At 42.9% G+C, this 19,081-nt stretch overlaps 1 protein-coding gene across 1 annotated transcript in view; it reads left to right on the forward strand.

The window, feature by feature from the left end:
• Nucleotides 1-19,081, forward strand: part of LOC115092941 (prominin-2-like) — a 192,004-nt gene that overhangs the window by 160,052 nt on the left and 12,871 nt on the right. The window contains exons 8-10 of the mRNA XM_029604436.1: nucleotides 6,496-6,570; nucleotides 11,550-11,613; nucleotides 15,838-15,998. Of these exons, the coding sequence (XP_029460296.1) occupies nucleotides 6,496-6,570; nucleotides 11,550-11,613; nucleotides 15,838-15,860 (162 nt within the window). The 3' untranslated portion in view covers nucleotides 15,861-15,998. The remainder of the gene's footprint in view (nucleotides 1-6,495; nucleotides 6,571-11,549; nucleotides 11,614-15,837; nucleotides 15,999-19,081) is intronic.

Consider the following 19,081-nt stretch of genomic DNA (forward strand, 5'->3'; position numbering starts at 1 on the left):
CTCTTGTAGTCAACTTGACCGGCAGAGTCAGTGGAGGTGCGAGTGATGCCAAGCCCAGGAAGAGTCCTCCTGCATTCAGATCCTAGGCCCGTGAGTTTTCCGGACTCATCGGGGATGACAGGAGGTGCCCAGCAGCACCACAGTAAAGACAGAGGCCACCTTGCAAGCATTTGCAGAGTTCCTGAGAGGAGAGTTTGCATCGGCCTAACTGCATGGGTTCCTCAGCTGATGCCCCCGAGGGCCCTGGTTCGACCTTAGGAGACGGTGAACGTCGAGGGTGTCTGAAGGTACTGGAACTGTAACTCTTCTTGGAAAGCGGAACTTCTCGGGAGCATTCCTGAAGGCGTCTGTCAATGCGCCCGGTCAAGTCAATGAGGGAGTTCAAGGATCCTGGTACATTGCGAGCTGCGAGTTCATCCTTGATTCTTGGTTTGAGCCCCTCCAGAAAGATGGTCCTCAAGCAGTTGGAATCCCAACTAAGCTCCAAGGAAAATGTTCGGAACTCAATTACGTATTCCGCGAGAGTCTGGGAGCCCTGGTGCAAATGTAGGAGAGTAGCTCCAGAGGCCGCCTGGTGAGTGGGGTCGTCAAAGACGATGCAGAAGAGATCCCAGAACTCTCTCAGGTCATGTAGGACAAGATTGTCAGTCTCCCACAAGGGAGATGCCAAGACTAGAGCCTTCCCTTCAAGAAGAGATAAGATGTACGTTGTCTTAGTAACCTCATCAGGGAAGAGGGTTGGTTGTAAACAGAAGTGCATGTTACATTGGTTGATGAAGCCCTTGCAGGAGCAGGGATCTCCAGAGAAGCGCAGAGGACTGGGTAGAGGAATGACTGGACGGCCACCAGAGGTCGACGGTGCAGCGACTTGTACTGACGGCAAGGCGGGATTCATAGGACCGGTGGCGTCAAAACATCGGTTCAAGCTTTATAATGCAGAGACGAGGGAATCCAGAGTCTTCTGTTGATCCAGGATCCATCGGGCCATACTTGGAATGGCCTGAAGGGCCGAGACCTCTGCCGGGTCCATGGACTTGGAAATATGTTGTGAAGGCCAAGGAGATTTGGACCCTTTGCCCAAGGGGGAGTTCACACTACCTGAGGAAGCGAACTCCCACAGGTTCCCCCCCACCATCGGGAGGCGAGGCTGAACTGAAGCAAGGGCCAACTGGAGCTTCACCAATACCAGCCCCGTTCCCCATGGGTTGAGCCCTTGGGTGCGTAGGGCCAGCTGGACTTAGGTGGGCCCTTGAGAAGATGGAAGGTTCATCGAAGTTTAGTCTGGGATCAGAAGCCAGAGAATCACCAACTGCCAGTCCAAGGTCAGAAGCCAGAGAGTTGCCAATCGCCAGTCCGAGGTCAGAAACCAGAGAGTCAGTCCAGGAGCTGCAGAAGGAGTAACAGGTGCAGGACTTAGAGAGGCAGGGGCAGGACTCGGAGAGGCCGGAACTAGGAACAAAAGTGCCAGAGACACAGACAACTAACTGAAGCAAGCAGACTCATTGCCAAGTCGAAGAACAGGAAGAGGAAGCCTCCATAAGTACTTCCCTGAGCCTTGATGTCATCTGGTGCAACTGAAGGTGATTTGGTGATGAGGGCCCTTTAAATGGATGCAGGGGGCACAGCCGCACGCCTAAGAGGAGGACGGCCCGATGAGGAAGCAGGAAGTCCTGGTATGCAGCCCGACGCCGCGAAGAGGAGGCCAAGGGACATTCCCTCTGTCGTGGAACACGGCAGGAGCTCGGCAGTTGGGCTTCCCAGAGGGAGGAGAGCAGGAGCCCGCATCGGGGATGCCTCCCTGCCGCCGCTGAGGTGCCGGTGGCAGTCCCGACGCCGTGAAGGGAGGTAGGAGGGGCCTGCCGTGGACAGCCGCAGCTGGGAGTTCTAACAAACAGCACATCACTGTCTTTAGTTAATAGGAATAATCACAGACTTAAGCTGCAAGGAGCAGATCAGAGTTCCATATAGTTTTCTTTAGGAATTGAGCAGTCCCTGCTAATGTAATACTATAACTTTTTACAGAGAAAACACAATTGTACAACATTATATATAATTTTTCCTCTTACATACCACATCACAAAAAAGCAGAAAAAGTTATTCCTCAATTTTCAGAACTGAGCCCCAGAACATTCCCCTACCATAATTTAATTTTGAACATACTTTTCTGTCTGAAAATTGTTTTAGCTTAACTGACATACAATATACTCTTTATAGTTAGCTATCCAAACTTCTCTAACTTCCAGTTTCTAATTGATTAATTCATTCCTAAACTATAAAATAATAAAGATTTTTTTTTTTTTTACTTTCAGGGCTGTAGCAATCATCATTTCAGGAAGACCCCTGTTACAAATATTCTCCATAGCAAACTGCTTTAATAATAGACTCTGCTAAATGTAGTACACATTCCTTTATATTCTGTAAATGCTCAACTTAGACTTGTCAGCCTTGTAAAACCACATATCCAAAGACTGCATAAAAGGAAACCTCAGAAATTACATGGCCTAAAAATCTCTATGCCTCAGAAACAGGGGGGAAAAAACTTTGTTCGCAATTACTATAGCAAGGGCTCCCTGGGGTGCCTTCTTGTAAATCTCCTGAGTTGTCTTATTTCTCAAGAGGGAACTATAAGCTCAGTGACCACTTGAAAGCCATGGCACTTTATTATAAAAAAAACCAAACCCTTGGCAATTACCTTGAAGTTTGTGTGAGTGAAAATGCATCTTTGCTAGCAGAGAAAGAAACAAATAAATGCTTCTGAGTCTGATTCACACATTGTTTAAAAAGAACAAAACTAAAACAGTTTTGTAGTTGCTGTTATAGTGGCTGCTGTAAAAGATGGCAGCTGTACAGTGCACCCTATGGGTTCCAGAATGAAGCTGTCTTTGGCACAACGCAAATATTAAGAAAAGCACTGGCAGTACATTTGAGAGATGAAATCATATCCAACATACTCTGGCTTTTGAGTGAGGTTCATATCAATCATGGTATATAAACTCTTAAATAAATAAATAAATAAATAAATAAATAAATAAATAAATGTGTTAAAAATAAACTAATTTGGAGTCACTGCCCCATGAGAAGAAATCTAAGAAAGCTTGAGGAATAGTTAACTGCTTGGCAGCTAAGTTTCAATACTAAAAAAATGCAGTTATGCATTTGGGGTGCAAGAACCAAAACTCAAATTAGAAAAAACCTGAAAAGAAAAAAAAACCATTTTATTTATGTGCACATCCCTGTTCTTGAACTGATCAATGCAGTTCAAGAACAGTATCAAGGTCTGCGTAGATCTTTAGCACAGAGCTTAACACAAGTGAAAAAGTGGAATTTGATTAAGATTTTTCCAGTGTGCAATTATTTTTACCGTATGTATCAGCCATAAGAGCTTGCACTGGGTCCCTGATATTTTGTGGTATAAACAAAATTTTTAAATGTATGCTTAGAGTATGAGGAAATGCATATGTTTTAAAAATAAATTGCTCAAGTTTTTCCTGTCCTCAGCAGTCAGGTTGAACTGAGGAGGATAGTCTTAGAAAGAAGCCTTGGAAGCAGGCATAATGTGATGCTGAAACAGAGCTGTGTGCCATCTTTATACTAGAAGATATGTATGCTCCATGTGTTTGCTCGCATATATGACTGCCCTTGGATAAAAGAATATTTAAAATAGTGGTTCTTTGGTGCCCTTGGTATGCCCAATTATAGTATTTTTTTTCCACAGTTTAACATACTCATAATTGTCAGGTGGATGTGTCAGGTCGGTTCCAATTGGAATTGATTGGTCATTTTATAACTTTTTCACTCATGCTAAACTTGACTGCCAGCAGTTCTGCATGCTTTTTGCTCCCAAATCCTTTGTTAGAATTTGTAAGGACTTTAGACTATTTCTTTTCTATGTCTTCTTTTCTAAGGGAGGGCAATTTTGTAACAACTTGTGTAGGGTTGAAGTCTGCATGTAGAAAGTACACGTAGACCTCAGCCCTAATTTTCAAAGCTGATTTGCGTGCATAAGTCCATTTTGAAAATTGCGGGTGCATGAGGACTCCAGTGTGGCATACGTGCACATATTTACATCCACTCGGAGCAGGAATAAGTGTATATGTATACATTTACTCGCATACTTTCACAAATCGAAAAGAAACACGTAAATTATTTCCCTTCCCCAACTCTGCTCCCAGTAATGCTTCTTTTCAGTATGCGAAAAGTATGCCTGAAATCACTGTCACTTCCAGACTCACAGGCAATTTTGGAAAAGACCATTGATATGCATAAAACCATATGTTTTGTGTATAAATAGTTTTCAAAAGTATCCCCATTATCTACAATGCAGCTGAAAATAAAAAACATATTACAGAGCATGTGCAAATGAGCTAGGGTTGCCACTGACTTCTTGGCAAGTCTTCATGCTTTTGTTTGCACGGACAGCATGTTCCAAACATGATCCAAGCATGCTCCATTTGCTTCCTCCACCTTTTTCTATAGGAAACTAGAATGAGTTTCATATCCAATAAGGATTATGCATATTTTAATAAGGCTGAAAATGTTTTCTGAGACTCAGAGCCTAGCCCGTTCCAAATGCCTTTTTAATGCTCATTATTAGCATATTCTTCCCATTCAGCCTAACCCAATGCTATCCTTTTTAAATTCAAAATCATGTTTTTACAATTTGGCTGTCTCCCAAACAGCTTTCTGCTACAGCCTCCTTTCTGGTATCTTGATGGGAAAATCAAGCTCATTGGAATATGATGGCAGATAAAAAGTGCAAGGTCCATTCATTTTGACTATTTCCCCTGCTGCCAGGCCGTATTTGGTCTTTGATTTTATTGTTATTTTCCCAATACTAAGTTGATCCCAATGGATCAACTCTGCTTGGCACATGCTTTCTTGAATTCTCTTACTGTTTAGAGGCTGTTCCATGTGTCCAATACCTTTTACGTGAAGAAATGCTTCCTCACGTTACTCCTAAGTCTACCAGCTGTTGCGCCTGAGGTGGACCCTTGGACTGAGGTGGGGTTGACGCTACCCGTAGGAGGGATACTATGGATCCCCACCGTCGGCAGGCGGAGTGGGCTGAAGGACAGAGGCCAGCTGGCTCTTCACCAATACCAGCCCTTGTTCCCCGCAGGTTGAGCCTTTGGGTACCGGGGCTGGCTGGGCTTAGGTGGGCCTCCGTATGTCATCATTGATGGAAGGAATGTGAGGTCAGCCCAGAGGCAGCAACAGTAGGATGGAGAAATCTGTACTGGGCGAGGCGGAGTCCTGGAGACCCGGGTGCCAATAGAACCAAAGTCAGATGGGGGGTGCCCGAGCAAGAACAGGCCGAAGCCTGAGTAGGCCAAGTCCAGGACGTAGACAGAAGGAGCGTCATGAGGCAAGCTGGAGTCAGGGCTGGCGGCAATCTGGAAGTGGTGGCAAGACAGACTGAGGTCTGGATGAGGGGAGAATCAAAGACGTAGTCATGCAATGCAGAGGTCTGGGCATGGAGAGAGTCAATAGCGTAGTCAGGCAATGCAGAGGTCTAGGCTTGGAAAGAGTCAATAGTGTAGTCAAGCAATGCAGAGGTCTGGGCTTGGAGAGAATTAAATGGTATAGTCAAGCAATGCAGAGGTCCGGACTGGAGAGAGTCAACAATGTGGTCAGGCAATGCAGAGGTGCGGGATGGAGAGAGTGAACAACATGCAGAGGTCCAGGCTGGAGAGAGTCAGGAGCATAGTCTTGTAATGCAGAGGTCATGTCCGAGAAGGCAGGGGTAGACAGGAATCAGGAACACGGGAACAAGGAGAACTGGAACAGGAGACAATGAGGAATGAGGAACAGGAACCAGGAACGTAGAGGAATCACCAGGAAGCAACGAGTACACGACCAGTGTGGAGACCTGTTGCAAAGGCAATCCTTAGGAGCGGAGCCCGGTCTTAAGTACTGGAGCTCCGCTGACGTCATCATGCGGGGCCGCGGCCACGTTCCCGCCATGGGCCCTTCATAAAGCTGAAGGATGCGTGCGCACGTGCCCCTAGGGAGGGGAACAGCGCTGGATGGCAGCATCTCTCCGCGGGCCATGCGAAGAGGCTCAACGTAGAGCTCAGGGATCAGCAGCTGAGCCAGAGCCACTCCCAGTGGTCACTGGGAGTGGTCCAAGGACGGAGCCGGCGGCTCACCACTGCCAGGGACGAGGATCCAGGCACTGTATTAGTCTCAGAGAGGTGAGGGGGCTGAGCCATGGGTCTGCCGCAGCCGGCAGGCGTAACACCAGCTGAAAGTATCAAATCATGAAGTCCTTCTTCCTTCAAATAATACTTTTTGCTTTTCTCATACCACTTGTATCTTAGTTGCCTTGCAAAGCCTCTCTAACAGACATGTCCGACTACTCTTTCAGACACACAGGCAACTCTTGTACCCCCTTCCTCCCCCACCACAGCTGCATTTTCTTTCCCTTTTGGTTCATGACTTCTCAGAGATTGCTTTGATATAAAAATGCAGTATTTTGTATTTTTTTTTCTTCAGATCCCATCATCAGAAACTGCTCTGAACAATTTAGAAGATGCAAAGAATGTCAACCTGACAGGGATCTTTCAGCAGGTATCTCACAGACTGTCACACAACCCTTAACCTTTCAGTCTTCATCTTGTCATCTTATGCTCTTCCTTCCTTACCTTTCATCCTTCATCTTTCTCTTGTTTCTTTGAGTTATTCTTGCCTTTCAGTGATCCTCCTTCATCCATCATCTTTTACCTCACCTCCTTAATAGTCATTTTCCACATTCCACCCTTACGAGCCTATTTGCTAAAATGCGTGAAGCACATTAAGGCATGTAGTACAGCACCTTTAACATGATATTTACTAATCAGCATAAACCCTTTAGTAAATATCACATTCATGCAATTTTACTGCAGCCAGTAATACATGTATATTACCTGCAGCAGCAATGTGTTACCGAAGGGATGGCTGTAGCCAGATGTTTGCCACTCTCCCCCCCAGTGGTGAAAGTGATTCCCAGCTCCAAAGACCCCTTCCCAGCAAGTGCTGAAAAGGACTCCCAGCCCCAAGCCCACCCACCCTTCCTTACTCCAACTGATGCGAGAAAATCCTTTTGGGGGCAGGAAAGATCCTCGCCCCCTCCTGTCCTACTCACTCTGCAGATGAATATTGCACCAGCTGAGCTGACGCACTTATTTGGCCACACAAAAAAAGGGATGCTTTGGGGAGAGGGACACCGCTTCTTTACTGTGAGGGGAAAGGGGGAACACTGGGCAGCAGATGGACCTTGACAGCTATTGGAGAGAGAGGGATGTGGCCAGAAATCATCGTGCTTTAACTTGTTGATGCTTTTAATAAAAATTAACTATGCGGTTCATATTCAGCCACTGGCCGGATTGCAAAATTAGCCAGATAAACTAATCTGGCTAACTTTGGAGGGATATTCAGTAGTGCAGCCATATTAATGAATATAGGCCTGCTATCTTAAAGATAACCAAATAAATTTATCTGGTTAATTTTAGGACAGTTCTATGACATGACTAGAGTTAGCCAGATGCATTATCTGAGCTAAGGTAAAATGTGTTTATATGCTGTACTGTAGGTATTTCCCTATCCCCAGAGGGCTTATGATCTAGTGTGGGAGAGAGAGAGGCCATGATGTCATCTCCCTAGATAGGTATTTGTATCCCTATGGTAGGCCCACCTAGTAACTCGAGGCAAGGTTTAGGTATCAGTGTAGGGGGTTAGGGGCCCCTTTGACATTCAATGTTAGATGTACGAACAGAACAGTGGTCTCTCGTGAACATTTGATGACTCTCAGAGTGAGGAAACTCACTCCACAATGAGATTTGGGCAATGTTCTCTCAACCTAGCTTGATGGACAAATTGCGATAAAATTAATATTTGCATAAACCACACCCCTTTTGCTATCACATGCAATACTTACCGCATTTTGAGAAATCCAGGCCTAAGTTTGTACCTGAGGCAATGGAGGGTAAAGTGACTTGCCCAAGGTCACAAGGAGTGACAGCAGGACTCAAACCCTGGTCTCCTGGTTCATAGCCCACTGCTCTAACCACCCTATAAACACCCCTTAATTATCTGGCTAAATTTTAGTAGATAATGATATGTATTCTTAAATTTAGCCGGATAAGTGGAGAAATATTCAAAAGTCAGCATTTAGAGGAAATATTCAAAAGTCGGCATTGTTATCCAGCTGTCTCTGAATAAAGACCGCCCTACTTCTTCAGATGTAGTTAATATTTTTGAGTTTATGTAAAACTGATGCAAAGCCTATGCATTGAGTAAAAAGCGCCTGAGCATTCTGTGCCAATGCAGAAAGTCGAAAAATTATTCCCATAAAACAGAGCAAAGACCAAAGCTGTTTCCTGGGTAAAACAGCATTTTACCTGCAGAAATGGGCTTTTTGAAGTATCCATCTTCTATACGGGTAAAGGTAACATGTATACTTCTACCCGTATACTGCTGTAACCCACCCCAGTGTGCACGTCCAGCATGGGCGAGGCCATAAACTAATTTGTAACTCTTTAGAGCAGGGACCCTGGCTAGCTCTCCAGCCTCCCTTCCTTCCCAAGGTGTAGGTTCTTTCGACTGGGGGAAAGAAAGGAGTCCTCTCAGGTCTCAGTGCAGGGTGACTAACTCTCCTCTCCTGACTCCTTGGGTGGTATGATAATTAATGATCCTTGTGTGTGCTGGCAGTGCCATATAAATCAATGGAGCCACTGGGTTAGTGTCCAAATAAATCTTTACTATTGCAAATGGTTATATAACGGCACAGTATTGATCCACAGCACCACTGAATATGTTTTTTACGGAGTTCTCCTCAATCTGCACAGGAATGTCTATTGCCAGCGCCAGGGGAACTATTACACTCCAGGGCTTTTATTTATTTATTTAGTCAGTTTTATATACCGATGTTCAGTGTTACCCTTCACATCAGTTTACAATTGATACAAAATATGAAAAACAACATGTAAATATTAAAATACAATCATAAAATAATAAGCTATTAACACATAATTAAAGTTTATAAGTAAAAAAGTAATTAATAAAGAAAAATTAAAAATATTATTAAAACATAATAAAACAAATATAAAGTAGCTGTCACTGGCTGGTGTCTGTTTCATATGCTTGATTAAAAAGCCACGTTTTTAATGCCCTTTTAAATATGCCTTGGAAAAATAGATGTCCCCAAGTGGTGCAGGGTGGCCCTCCCAACTAGCTAAAATACCAGTTACTACCTCTGCACAGAGAGATAAGTTCTCTCTCTCCCCAGGGTTCGTAGATGCACCAAATGGGTGATTCCAAGGATGTTAGGCTTTGCCTCTACTCAGTTGGTTTGTAAATTCTTTTGTTTCTGATGCAACTCTTTCATTTTACCAGTTGTGATCCCTGATGGGAGGGATCCCCGAAGCAGGACTCTTTGTGCTTCAGTCAGGAAGACAGGGCAGTCAAAACCTCTTCCTGAATTTTGAAATTATTCTTTGGCAAAACTGAAGATACTCCCAGAGTATATCCTTATAGCAGGTCACTGGCATCCCCTTCCTCGTGGAGGGTTTGGAGGGCAGGTCTTCCCTAACCTGCCCAGTTCTCTGAGCCCAGGAGCTGAACAGGCTCCAGTAAGGCTCCTACCACTTAAAAGGTTAAATTCCAAAAAATGTACTCAGAAAGAAAGAAAGATCCAGATGAGCCAGTGAGTGGACTGGAAAGGAGAAACCCCTCCTAGCCCTGATCAGGACCACCAAACAGAGTTTGCTTGGCTGCTCTGACTGGGCTTGCAAAACAACATAAGCTAAACTCTGCTCTATCTCTATACTTTGTATTAAACAAAGGGACTGTCTCCTGAGCTGTAGTTGGGGAGCTACTATATAGTATTACCAGGGGGATGGCCATTCCAGACCCTGCAGAAGAAGGGGCTATAAATTAATGGATCCTCCCCACTAACCATCCTGCACAAGCCAGCTGACACTGAAAACCCAGGACTTAATGGTACCAGAGCTGAGTGTCTGTTTCACTGCAGAGGAGGTTCCATGGCTGGGATTAGGGTGGGGAGGCTCCAACGGGCAGGCTCAGATTTTCAAACTTAAGCACATTGTTTTGCCAGGAATAAAGTACCTGCAAAAAATGCAGGCACGAAACTCTGGGGGTATGTTTTCCCTCCACAGTTATCAAAGCAAAACCACACACAGTGTTTCTTTGATAACTGGTTCAAACTCCCTGCGTAAAAGCTAACTGCAGTGCTTGCACCATTGTGAGCAGTTTGATTATTGCCCCCAAAATAATGAGCAGCAAAACCAATGACCATACCTTGCAGCTTCAGGTAAATCATCGTCAGCACCAATGGTAGCTTGCAGTTCTTTCCACCGGTCCATAGATGTCAGCAGAAAAATCAGCAGTGCACCCACATTCTGAGATTCTTTCTATTTGAGTTTCTTTGTCCTTACTTTGAAACCCCCCCTCTCCCAATTCCTCCTCTAATAATTGGTGTTCTTTCTCTCGTGGCAATCTGATTGGATGAGGGAGATGCCAGCATGGCAAAGGAAAAAGAGCAGCTGTCAGCACAATGCTGGTAGATGACTGATTCCACAGCAGGATAAAGTTGGTATTTATCTTCATTGGAGACATATGTGGCCTCTTCAGCTTTCGAATCATGGGAGATGGGGCTATGGGTACAACTACTCTTTTACTTTCAGCTCTCAAACTCTCACTTTACAACCTAAAATCGAGTTACACACTGAGGCTGATATTCAGCCGCTATCCAGCTGAGCAAGTTAGCTGGCTAACTTGGCTGACATATTCAGCAGCACAGCTGCGCCATTAAATATATTTGACTATCTAACTTAAGATGAGCCAAATAGAAGGTCTAACTTATCCAGCTAAATTATCCGGATAAGGCCAAATAATAGCACTTATCTAGCTCAGATAGCTGGATAATTAGCTCCACTCCGGAAAGCCCCCATCCTGACCCTCACTTATTCAGATAAATTTTTAGCTAAACAAAAACATCCAGATATATGATGGCTGCTGACTGCAGCCAAATATTGAATCAGCACCACTTTACCAGATAAGTCCAAACATATCCAGTTAAGTGGCACTAAATATCGACCACCACGTTATTGCCAGTAAACATGAAATGCAAAGCTCAGGAGGTGTTTTTTTCAGTAGCTGATGTCCTTAAACTATAATATAATAATTGCATAATGATGTCAGTAACAGGCTCTTACTATGCAGTGAATGTTTGGCCTTTCAGCTGGACAAATAATACACTGAAGGATTTATATTCCTTTTTCTTTGTGTAGTACTTTGTAAAAAAAAAAAAAAAAAAAATGTATCTAGTAAGAACAGGAAGTAATTGAGCATCCAAAATTATTCTCAGCTTGCTTACTAGCATCACAGTAGGATGAATGTTCTTTCCAAGTAGCTTTTTCATATATTGCACACTATCCAAATTATATAGTTTTTTCTTACACATTCACTTTTAGTTCATTATGTTCCATCTTTCATGATTATTACATGTCCTCTTTAACTGATTTGGCTAATAAGTGCTTTGGCATTTTTAGGGGATCCAGTATTTTGATGATATCCCAGGACTTGTGGAAAAACAAAGTGTTGAGCCAGTAACAAGTAAGTGCCAACACCAAACAGCTAAATTCTATGCATTCTCATGCCCCTCACTCTTTCATGCTAACTCTGGTTTATCTTTCCTCAAACTTCTGTGGCTTGTGTGGTAACTTGAGATTCTCTCCTCTCATACTTCTGTGGTGACTCGAGCAGTCTTTCATTATACTCTGGCTACTGTGGTAACTTTGACCTCTATCTTATTACTCTTCTTTTCTTGATTTATTTGGTAACTTAGATCTTTTTCTCCTCACACTTCTGTGGTTTCCATGGTAACTTGGGCCTGTCTCTTCTTACACTTCTTGAGCTTCTATAGTAAATTGTCTGGTCTCATCTCTCTTCTGGCTCCTGCCATATCTTAGATATCTCTCTTGCGATACTCTTCTACCTAATGTTTGGCTTGTTTCTGAGAAAACTAATCTCTCACACATTTATCTATCAGAAAGCTCTCTAGTGAACTGTGATCTTCATAGCTTCTTATTTTCTGAGACAGATATATTGTTCCTCACATTTTCTGGCTCTTGATATAAACTCAGGCTGTGGTGATGACTTAGGCACAGTTCATCTGGCTCCACTGGTGATTTCAATTTGTGTCACCATATTCCTATGGCTGTCTTAGTGGCTCAAGCTTGTTTCTTCTTAACACACTCACACTCCTCAGGCTCTTAAGGTAATTCATATCTGACTCTCATACTCCTTCTATCTAGACCAGAGCTTTCCAAACTTTTCATGTTGGTGACACACTTTTAGACAAACATAATTTCGGGACCACAGTACATTCAGTCTACTAGCAACCAGAGGTTAAAGGTTTAAACGAACAAAATGTATTTCGACAATTATGTATGTTTCCTTAAATATATACATAATAAAATGTTTCACGACACAACCTATCTTGTGAAAATCTTTCATTTATATTAAAATATATATATATTCCAAGATTAATGTTATTGTTATAATTTATGAGTAACAATAATAAAACAAAGTTATTGTGTTATTCAATTTACCTCTTTAATGAGATATATGAGCTTGATGGGATGAACACAGATTTGAATATTTGGTGTTAATAAGAAAGTCCAAAGGGTCTTCTGCGTAATTTTAAAAAGCTGGCCAGTTTCACACTATAAAATTATTTGATAGCCTCATTCAACTAATTCTATATGGCTATGAGAGTGAAGACTGGAAATTTATAGGAAGGGACAGAATGTCAATATAAATCCTGCACCTCCAGTTCTGTAACTCTGTGCATCCACTGAAATTCCCCCAAACAATGAGCTTGAATGTTTCCCTTACATCTCATCATACTAAAGATGTTTTCAAATTCTGGTGTCACCTCACAGTAACAGCAGCACAAACACCTTCCACTGCCAGGCACATTGTGAACGAAAATAAAACCTCGCAAAAAAAAAAAAGACACTCAAAATCTATACTGCAATCCCATCATAACATAACAGTAATAACACCAAGGACTCTAACAACAATAACCCTACCTGTGAAAAAGCAAGGTTAAATATTATACTGGGTCCTAGAATACCAATACAACCACCTACTGAGGAAACAATTGCTATAGATCCCTATGCTAGCGAATTTCTCATCATGGTCACACACACAGAGCAGAGACAGACCCTCACCAAATACAGAATACAAAATAAAGGAGCACAAATTAGACAAAAACTGAAATGGAAACCCCAAGAAGCTAGACTCTGTGTATTAATAATGGAAAAACAGAACCATCATTCCTCATAAAACAAATAAAATCAAGAAACATAAAGCATCAGTTTATAATAGTAAACCATACTAATAAAAGAATATTTAAAACTACTGATAAATAGAATTTCTATTCATTAAAATCATATACATTTTTTACAATTTCCTAAACACCAATAAAATATTTCAAAACAGCACATATATCAAATAACACCCAATAATTAAAACTAATAAGGATTTTAAAAAGCCCCTGCTGTCCATACGTGGGAGCTCTTGATTTCCAGTCACCCTGATATTGTCCAGGATTAGGAGGTTATCCTCTCTCTCTCACACATACTCACATTTCCATTCTCTCTCACACATATACTGTCACATACATACACATTCATGCTCTTATACCCACCATAACCTCTCGCTCTCACAGACACTGACACACTCTCAAGCTCTAAGACACTCTCTCTCCCTCCACACACACACCCACACACAACTCTACTCCCCTGGATTTTTCTCATACATACTCTGTCTGGCTCCCTCACATACACACAAACACACACACCCAGGCAAGCTCCCAGTCATTCTCACACACTGAAACTGACCCCCAGGCAGGCTTCCATTCAATTTCACACCACTCCCTCAGGCATGCACACATTCATTCTCACACACACAGACCCCCAGGCAGGCACCAATTCATTCTCACACACACATACACCACACACAGGCCGGCACCTATTCTCACACATACAAACCCCAGGAAGACACCCATACATTCTCATACACAGACACACCCTCAGGCAGGCACACACTAAAGGCAAACCCCCTCTCTTTCTTTTGGCAGCAACCTCGGAGCCTCTCTCATTCCTCTACTGCCACTGTCACTGCTGCCGCATGGCTATTGGGGAGGCGCTGATTGCTGCTATTGGCACTGAAGCCCATTCTGCTGCCTCCTCTGTGCAGGACCCGTGGGTTTCCACTTCCTCCATGTTGATCTCGTACATTGTGAAATCAGCATAGAGAAAGTGCTACTCTTGCACATTACCAAAGATTACATGTGCCAATCAGTAAAAAGTAATTTATTCTTTTTTTTACCTTGCTGTCTGATCTTAGTTTTCTAATCGGTTGGTCACAGGCTTTTTTGTTCCACCTCCCCTTTCTTATTTTTTTGCCAATTCCTTTCATATTGTCTTTTTCTATTTCTTTTCTCTCCATCTATCTTCTTCCCTCAAACATTCAGTCAGGTGTCTCATTCTCACATACTTTCTCTCTCTCACACACTCACAGGCTCTCTCTTATACAATCATTCATACAGTCTCTCTCTTGCACATGCTGACTCTCACACACCCAGGCTCTCTCTCACACCCACATGTTGTCTTGCTCAAGCACAGGCTCTCACTGTCACATGCTCTCTCTCATACAATCATTCATACACAGTCTCTCTCTTGCACATGCTGTCTGACTCTCACACACCCAGGCTCTCTCTCACTTCCACATGCTGTCTTGCTCAAGCACAGACTCTCACTGTCACATGCTCTCTCTCATACAATCATTCATACACACAGGCTCTCACTGTCACATGCTGTCTCTCTCTCACACACACACACACACACACAGGCTCTCTCACATGCTGTCTCTGCAAACATTCAGGTCCTCACTCCCACACACAATCGCTCAACTCAGCTCACAGACGCACACAATCGCTCAACTCAGCTCATTCACGCACACAATTGCTCAACTCAGCTCACAGACGCACCAATCGCTCAACTCACCTCATTCACGCACACAATCGCTCAACTCAGCTCACAGACGCACACAATCGCTCAACTCACCTCATTCACGCACACAATCGCTCAACTCAGCTCACAGACGCACACAATCGCTCAACTCACCTCATACACGCACTCTACGGGCCCTCAGCCGCTCTCTTACCTCTGGGCCTCCTCTTCACGGGTCGCTGCAGGATGGGCTCTGCAGCGGCCCTGATCTTCTCGGGCCGATCGCAGTGGCGACCCTGCTACCGGGCCTCCTCCTCTTCTCTCCCCGCTGCTGCTCCTCTTCTGGACGCGGCTGACGCTCCTCCCCCTTTCTGCTCGTGCGGCTCTGGCAACATTTTTCTTCCGGGGCCGCATGGGCAGGAAGGAGGAGGAGCACCTGCACGTCTCGACGTGACCTTTTTCTTCTTCGGGCCGTGGTGAGGTGAGCTCCACCACGGCCTTGCCGATCTTCCTGCCAGAGATATTTTACTGCTCAGCCGCCAGTGGGATGAGCTCCACTGGCGGCTGCATTGGCTCCCACTTGCCGGTGTGTCACGTGCACCGGGCTTGCGCGACACACCGGCACACCTCAGGCGTTACACCAAAGTGTCGCAACACTCACTTTGGAAAGCTCTGATCTAGACAAAGAAAAAATGACTCTCTCTTACTATTCATTATCTGAAGGTCCTAGCCTTCTTTTTGCTTCCTGAGATTCTGACTTTCACCCCACTTTCTTTTTCTAGGGATTGATTCTCACCCCTCTCTGTTGTTTTCTTAGATATAAAAAAAAGCGCTGAATAAGACAGAGGAGGAGGTTCGTGCTATGCCTGCAAATGTCCACATTGAAAAATACACCAGCCCCCTGAATGAGGCCTTGAAGCAGGTTGAGGACTGGATCACTTACTATGGGAATGAAGTGAAAAACTATGACAGATACAGGTAGAATAGTAAAGGGCATGGTGGGAGAAAGAGCTTGATGGGTTTCATTCATTCCACAGCATATACGATTAAGCTTCTTCTCCATATATTAGAGTCATGTACAATTGGGCAGACTAGGTGGACCAAGTGGTCTTTTTCTACCAAGATCTTTTACATTTCTGTGCACCCACAATGTGAGCAAGATTCTCTATGATGGCTTGGTTAGACAGTGCGTAAGAGCCAATCTGTAATTTACAGAAAGCTTTGGAAAGCATTTTTATTTTAATTTCATTTATTTTCCTTGTACATATTTGAGCCATGAAGAGTTGTAGATAGTGTAGTAACAGTTAGGAGAGATGGAGCTTGTGACAGAGAGCTAAGAGGTGGCTGGAGCTTGTGGCAAAACTTCGGACCTCCTCCAGAACTCTTATTAGGTAAAAGATCACTCACCATATTTTAAAGAGAATTCCAAGGCCATCTGATTAGCCAGCTTGTGAGTTCAAGCCTCCTGTCTGTTGTACACAGAGGGAGGACCTGGATAAGCAATTAGTGTGCAAAGTTCTGTGCATGCCTTCCATTAATGGATATCTTATAGAGTGTATAGTTTTCTGTTCTTCTCTGTTTGAGTCTGAATTGGTATCATCCCTAACAAGAGTTGCAAGGTTAATTCTGCATTAGGCAAAACTGCCAGTTGTAAACAATGAAAGGTAACAAAGTGTGCTGTGAGAAAGCAAAGAGGATAGAAAAGGGGCAGCATCTGAGAGTGGGGGAAGGCCAGAGAGTGTTTTGCAAGACTTGAGAATGAAGTTACCATGCTCAGGACATTCTGAAGCAGCCGCCACAGTCATATGATATTGTTCTTGCAGAGATGGCATAGCAACTGGTAAGAGATTAAACTGAATAGAAAAATTAATTATCTCTTAAATGGATAAAGTTGTATTCTAGCATTGAAAACATTTATTTCTAAAAAGTATCATTGAACCAGTTAGCAAGGAAAAGTTTTGAAAGCCTTCTAATTAAAAAAGAATTTAAACAGAAATAGCTTAATAACTGTGGGGCTTTAGACTTTAGAAAGACATTCTGGAGGATTCAGTTTGAGGTATACATGATTTATTTATTTTATTTATTTAAAAGAATTTATATACCACTTTATAAAATTAGTTTTTGTCAAAGTGGTTTACATTGAAAAGAGTACTAAAATAAAAGAATAAAATAAAATTATAAGAAAGGGTAATAAATAAATAAAATTAAAAGTACATAAAATTAATTAATAGCTGGAACAATTCTAGCTAGAAATAAACAAATATTACTAAAGTAAATAAAATAAAACTGTTGCCGTGGAACTTGCTATTAATATGGAAGGGAGGGGGGAAGGAGAAGAAAGGTAGAGAAGTGACAAAGTAAGACCGAAAACTAGGGAACAAATGGGAAAAAAGGGGGGGGGGGGGGAAATGAAATGAAAAAAAATGATAGAGTCTGTAAATGAGGTGGTGGAGAGGACTTTATGTTTGTTCTGGAGTGTTTTAAATGCTAATTGAAAAAAATGGGTTTTAAGTGATTTTTTGAAATGGGAAGAATTTGAAATTGAACGAAGAGGATTGGGAAGGGAATTCCATAAAATGGGTCCAGCTACCGAGAAAGCTCGTTTTCGGGTGACTTCTAGCCTCGCTAGTTTAGGAGAGGGGATATCTAGGAGATTTTGGGTAAGAGAACGTAAATGATGGGTAGGTTTGTAGATCCGCAGTGATGAGCAAAGCCAGATGGAGGTTGGGTTATGGACCAAGCCATGAATAATAGACAAAATTTTAAATTGTATCCTAAATTTTACTGGGAGCCAATGTAATGATTGAAGGATTGGGGTGATATGGCTGTGTAAAGGGGTCCTGGTTAATATTCGGGTGGCACTATTTTGAATCAATTGAAGGGAATGTAGAGAGGAATCAGGTAGTCCTAAATAGAGTGCATTGCAATAGTCTAATCCGGAAAATACTAGTGATTGAAGAATGGTTCTATAGTCACGGTAGAAGAGTAATGGTCCAAGATGTTTTAAAAGTCGTAGTTTATAGAAGGATTTTTTGGTAAGTGAAGAGATTTGTTGTTTCATGGAGAGATCTGAATTAATAATTATGCCTAGATTAGTGGCATGACGAGTTATGGGGATAGAGATGTTATTTATTGTCAACTGTGTAGGTGGACCTATTGAAGAATCTGTAATAGAGGAGAGATGTATGATTTCTGTTTTTGAAGAGTTTAGTTTTAGTCGGTTATGAGAAAGCCATGAATTTATGGTAGAGCGATAAAGAGAAACCAAGGCTAATGTTGCTGACCAGGATGTTTTATATGGGACAAAGAACTGAATATCATCTGCGTAGATTTTGAATTGTAAATTTAGAGAGGATAGAATATTACATAGGGGAAGGAGATATATGTTAAACAAGACATGACCAGAATTAAAAGGGTTTCTCCCCCATATCCAGACCAACAAAACTCCCTCCACACTCACAAAGGAACTGTAGGACTCAAAATAGTTGGATTACAGGGAATAATAGTAGGATAAGACCAATGAGTCAGGGATATGTTCCCTATATTTTTATTTAAGAATATCCTGCCTGTAAAAGGACAAGCAGCTGTACATTAAACAATATATGTAAATCTCAAATAAAATGTAAACAAAACATATAACTAAGCAAACCAGATACAAACAAAATGCATGATTGGAGAGCATCAACCGGGTGCAGGAAGAAAGGATCCTGTAGCAAGGACCTGCTCTCCAGGTGATGCATTGTCCTTTCGCACTGAGGATATCTCCCCAAGCCTACTGCCCAGGAGGGAAGGGTTAGGTCGGCCGTCATAGTTGGTGATTCGATTATTAGGAATGTAGATAGCTGGGTGGCTGGTGGGCATGAGGATCATCTGGTAACATGCCTACCTGGTGCAAAGGTGGCAGACCTCACGCGTCACCTAGATAGGATTTTAGACAGTGCTGGGGAGGAGCCGGCTGTCATGGTACATGTAGGCACCAACGACATAGGAAAATGTGGGAGGGAGGTTCTTAGGCTCTTAGGTAGAAAGCTTAAATCCAGAACCTCCAGGGTAGCATTCTG

The sequence above is a fragment of the Rhinatrema bivittatum genome, chromosome 5 (assembly GCF_901001135.1).
Source record: "Rhinatrema bivittatum chromosome 5, aRhiBiv1.1, whole genome shotgun sequence".
Classification (NCBI taxonomy): domain Eukaryota; kingdom Metazoa; phylum Chordata; class Amphibia; order Gymnophiona; family Rhinatrematidae; genus Rhinatrema; species Rhinatrema bivittatum.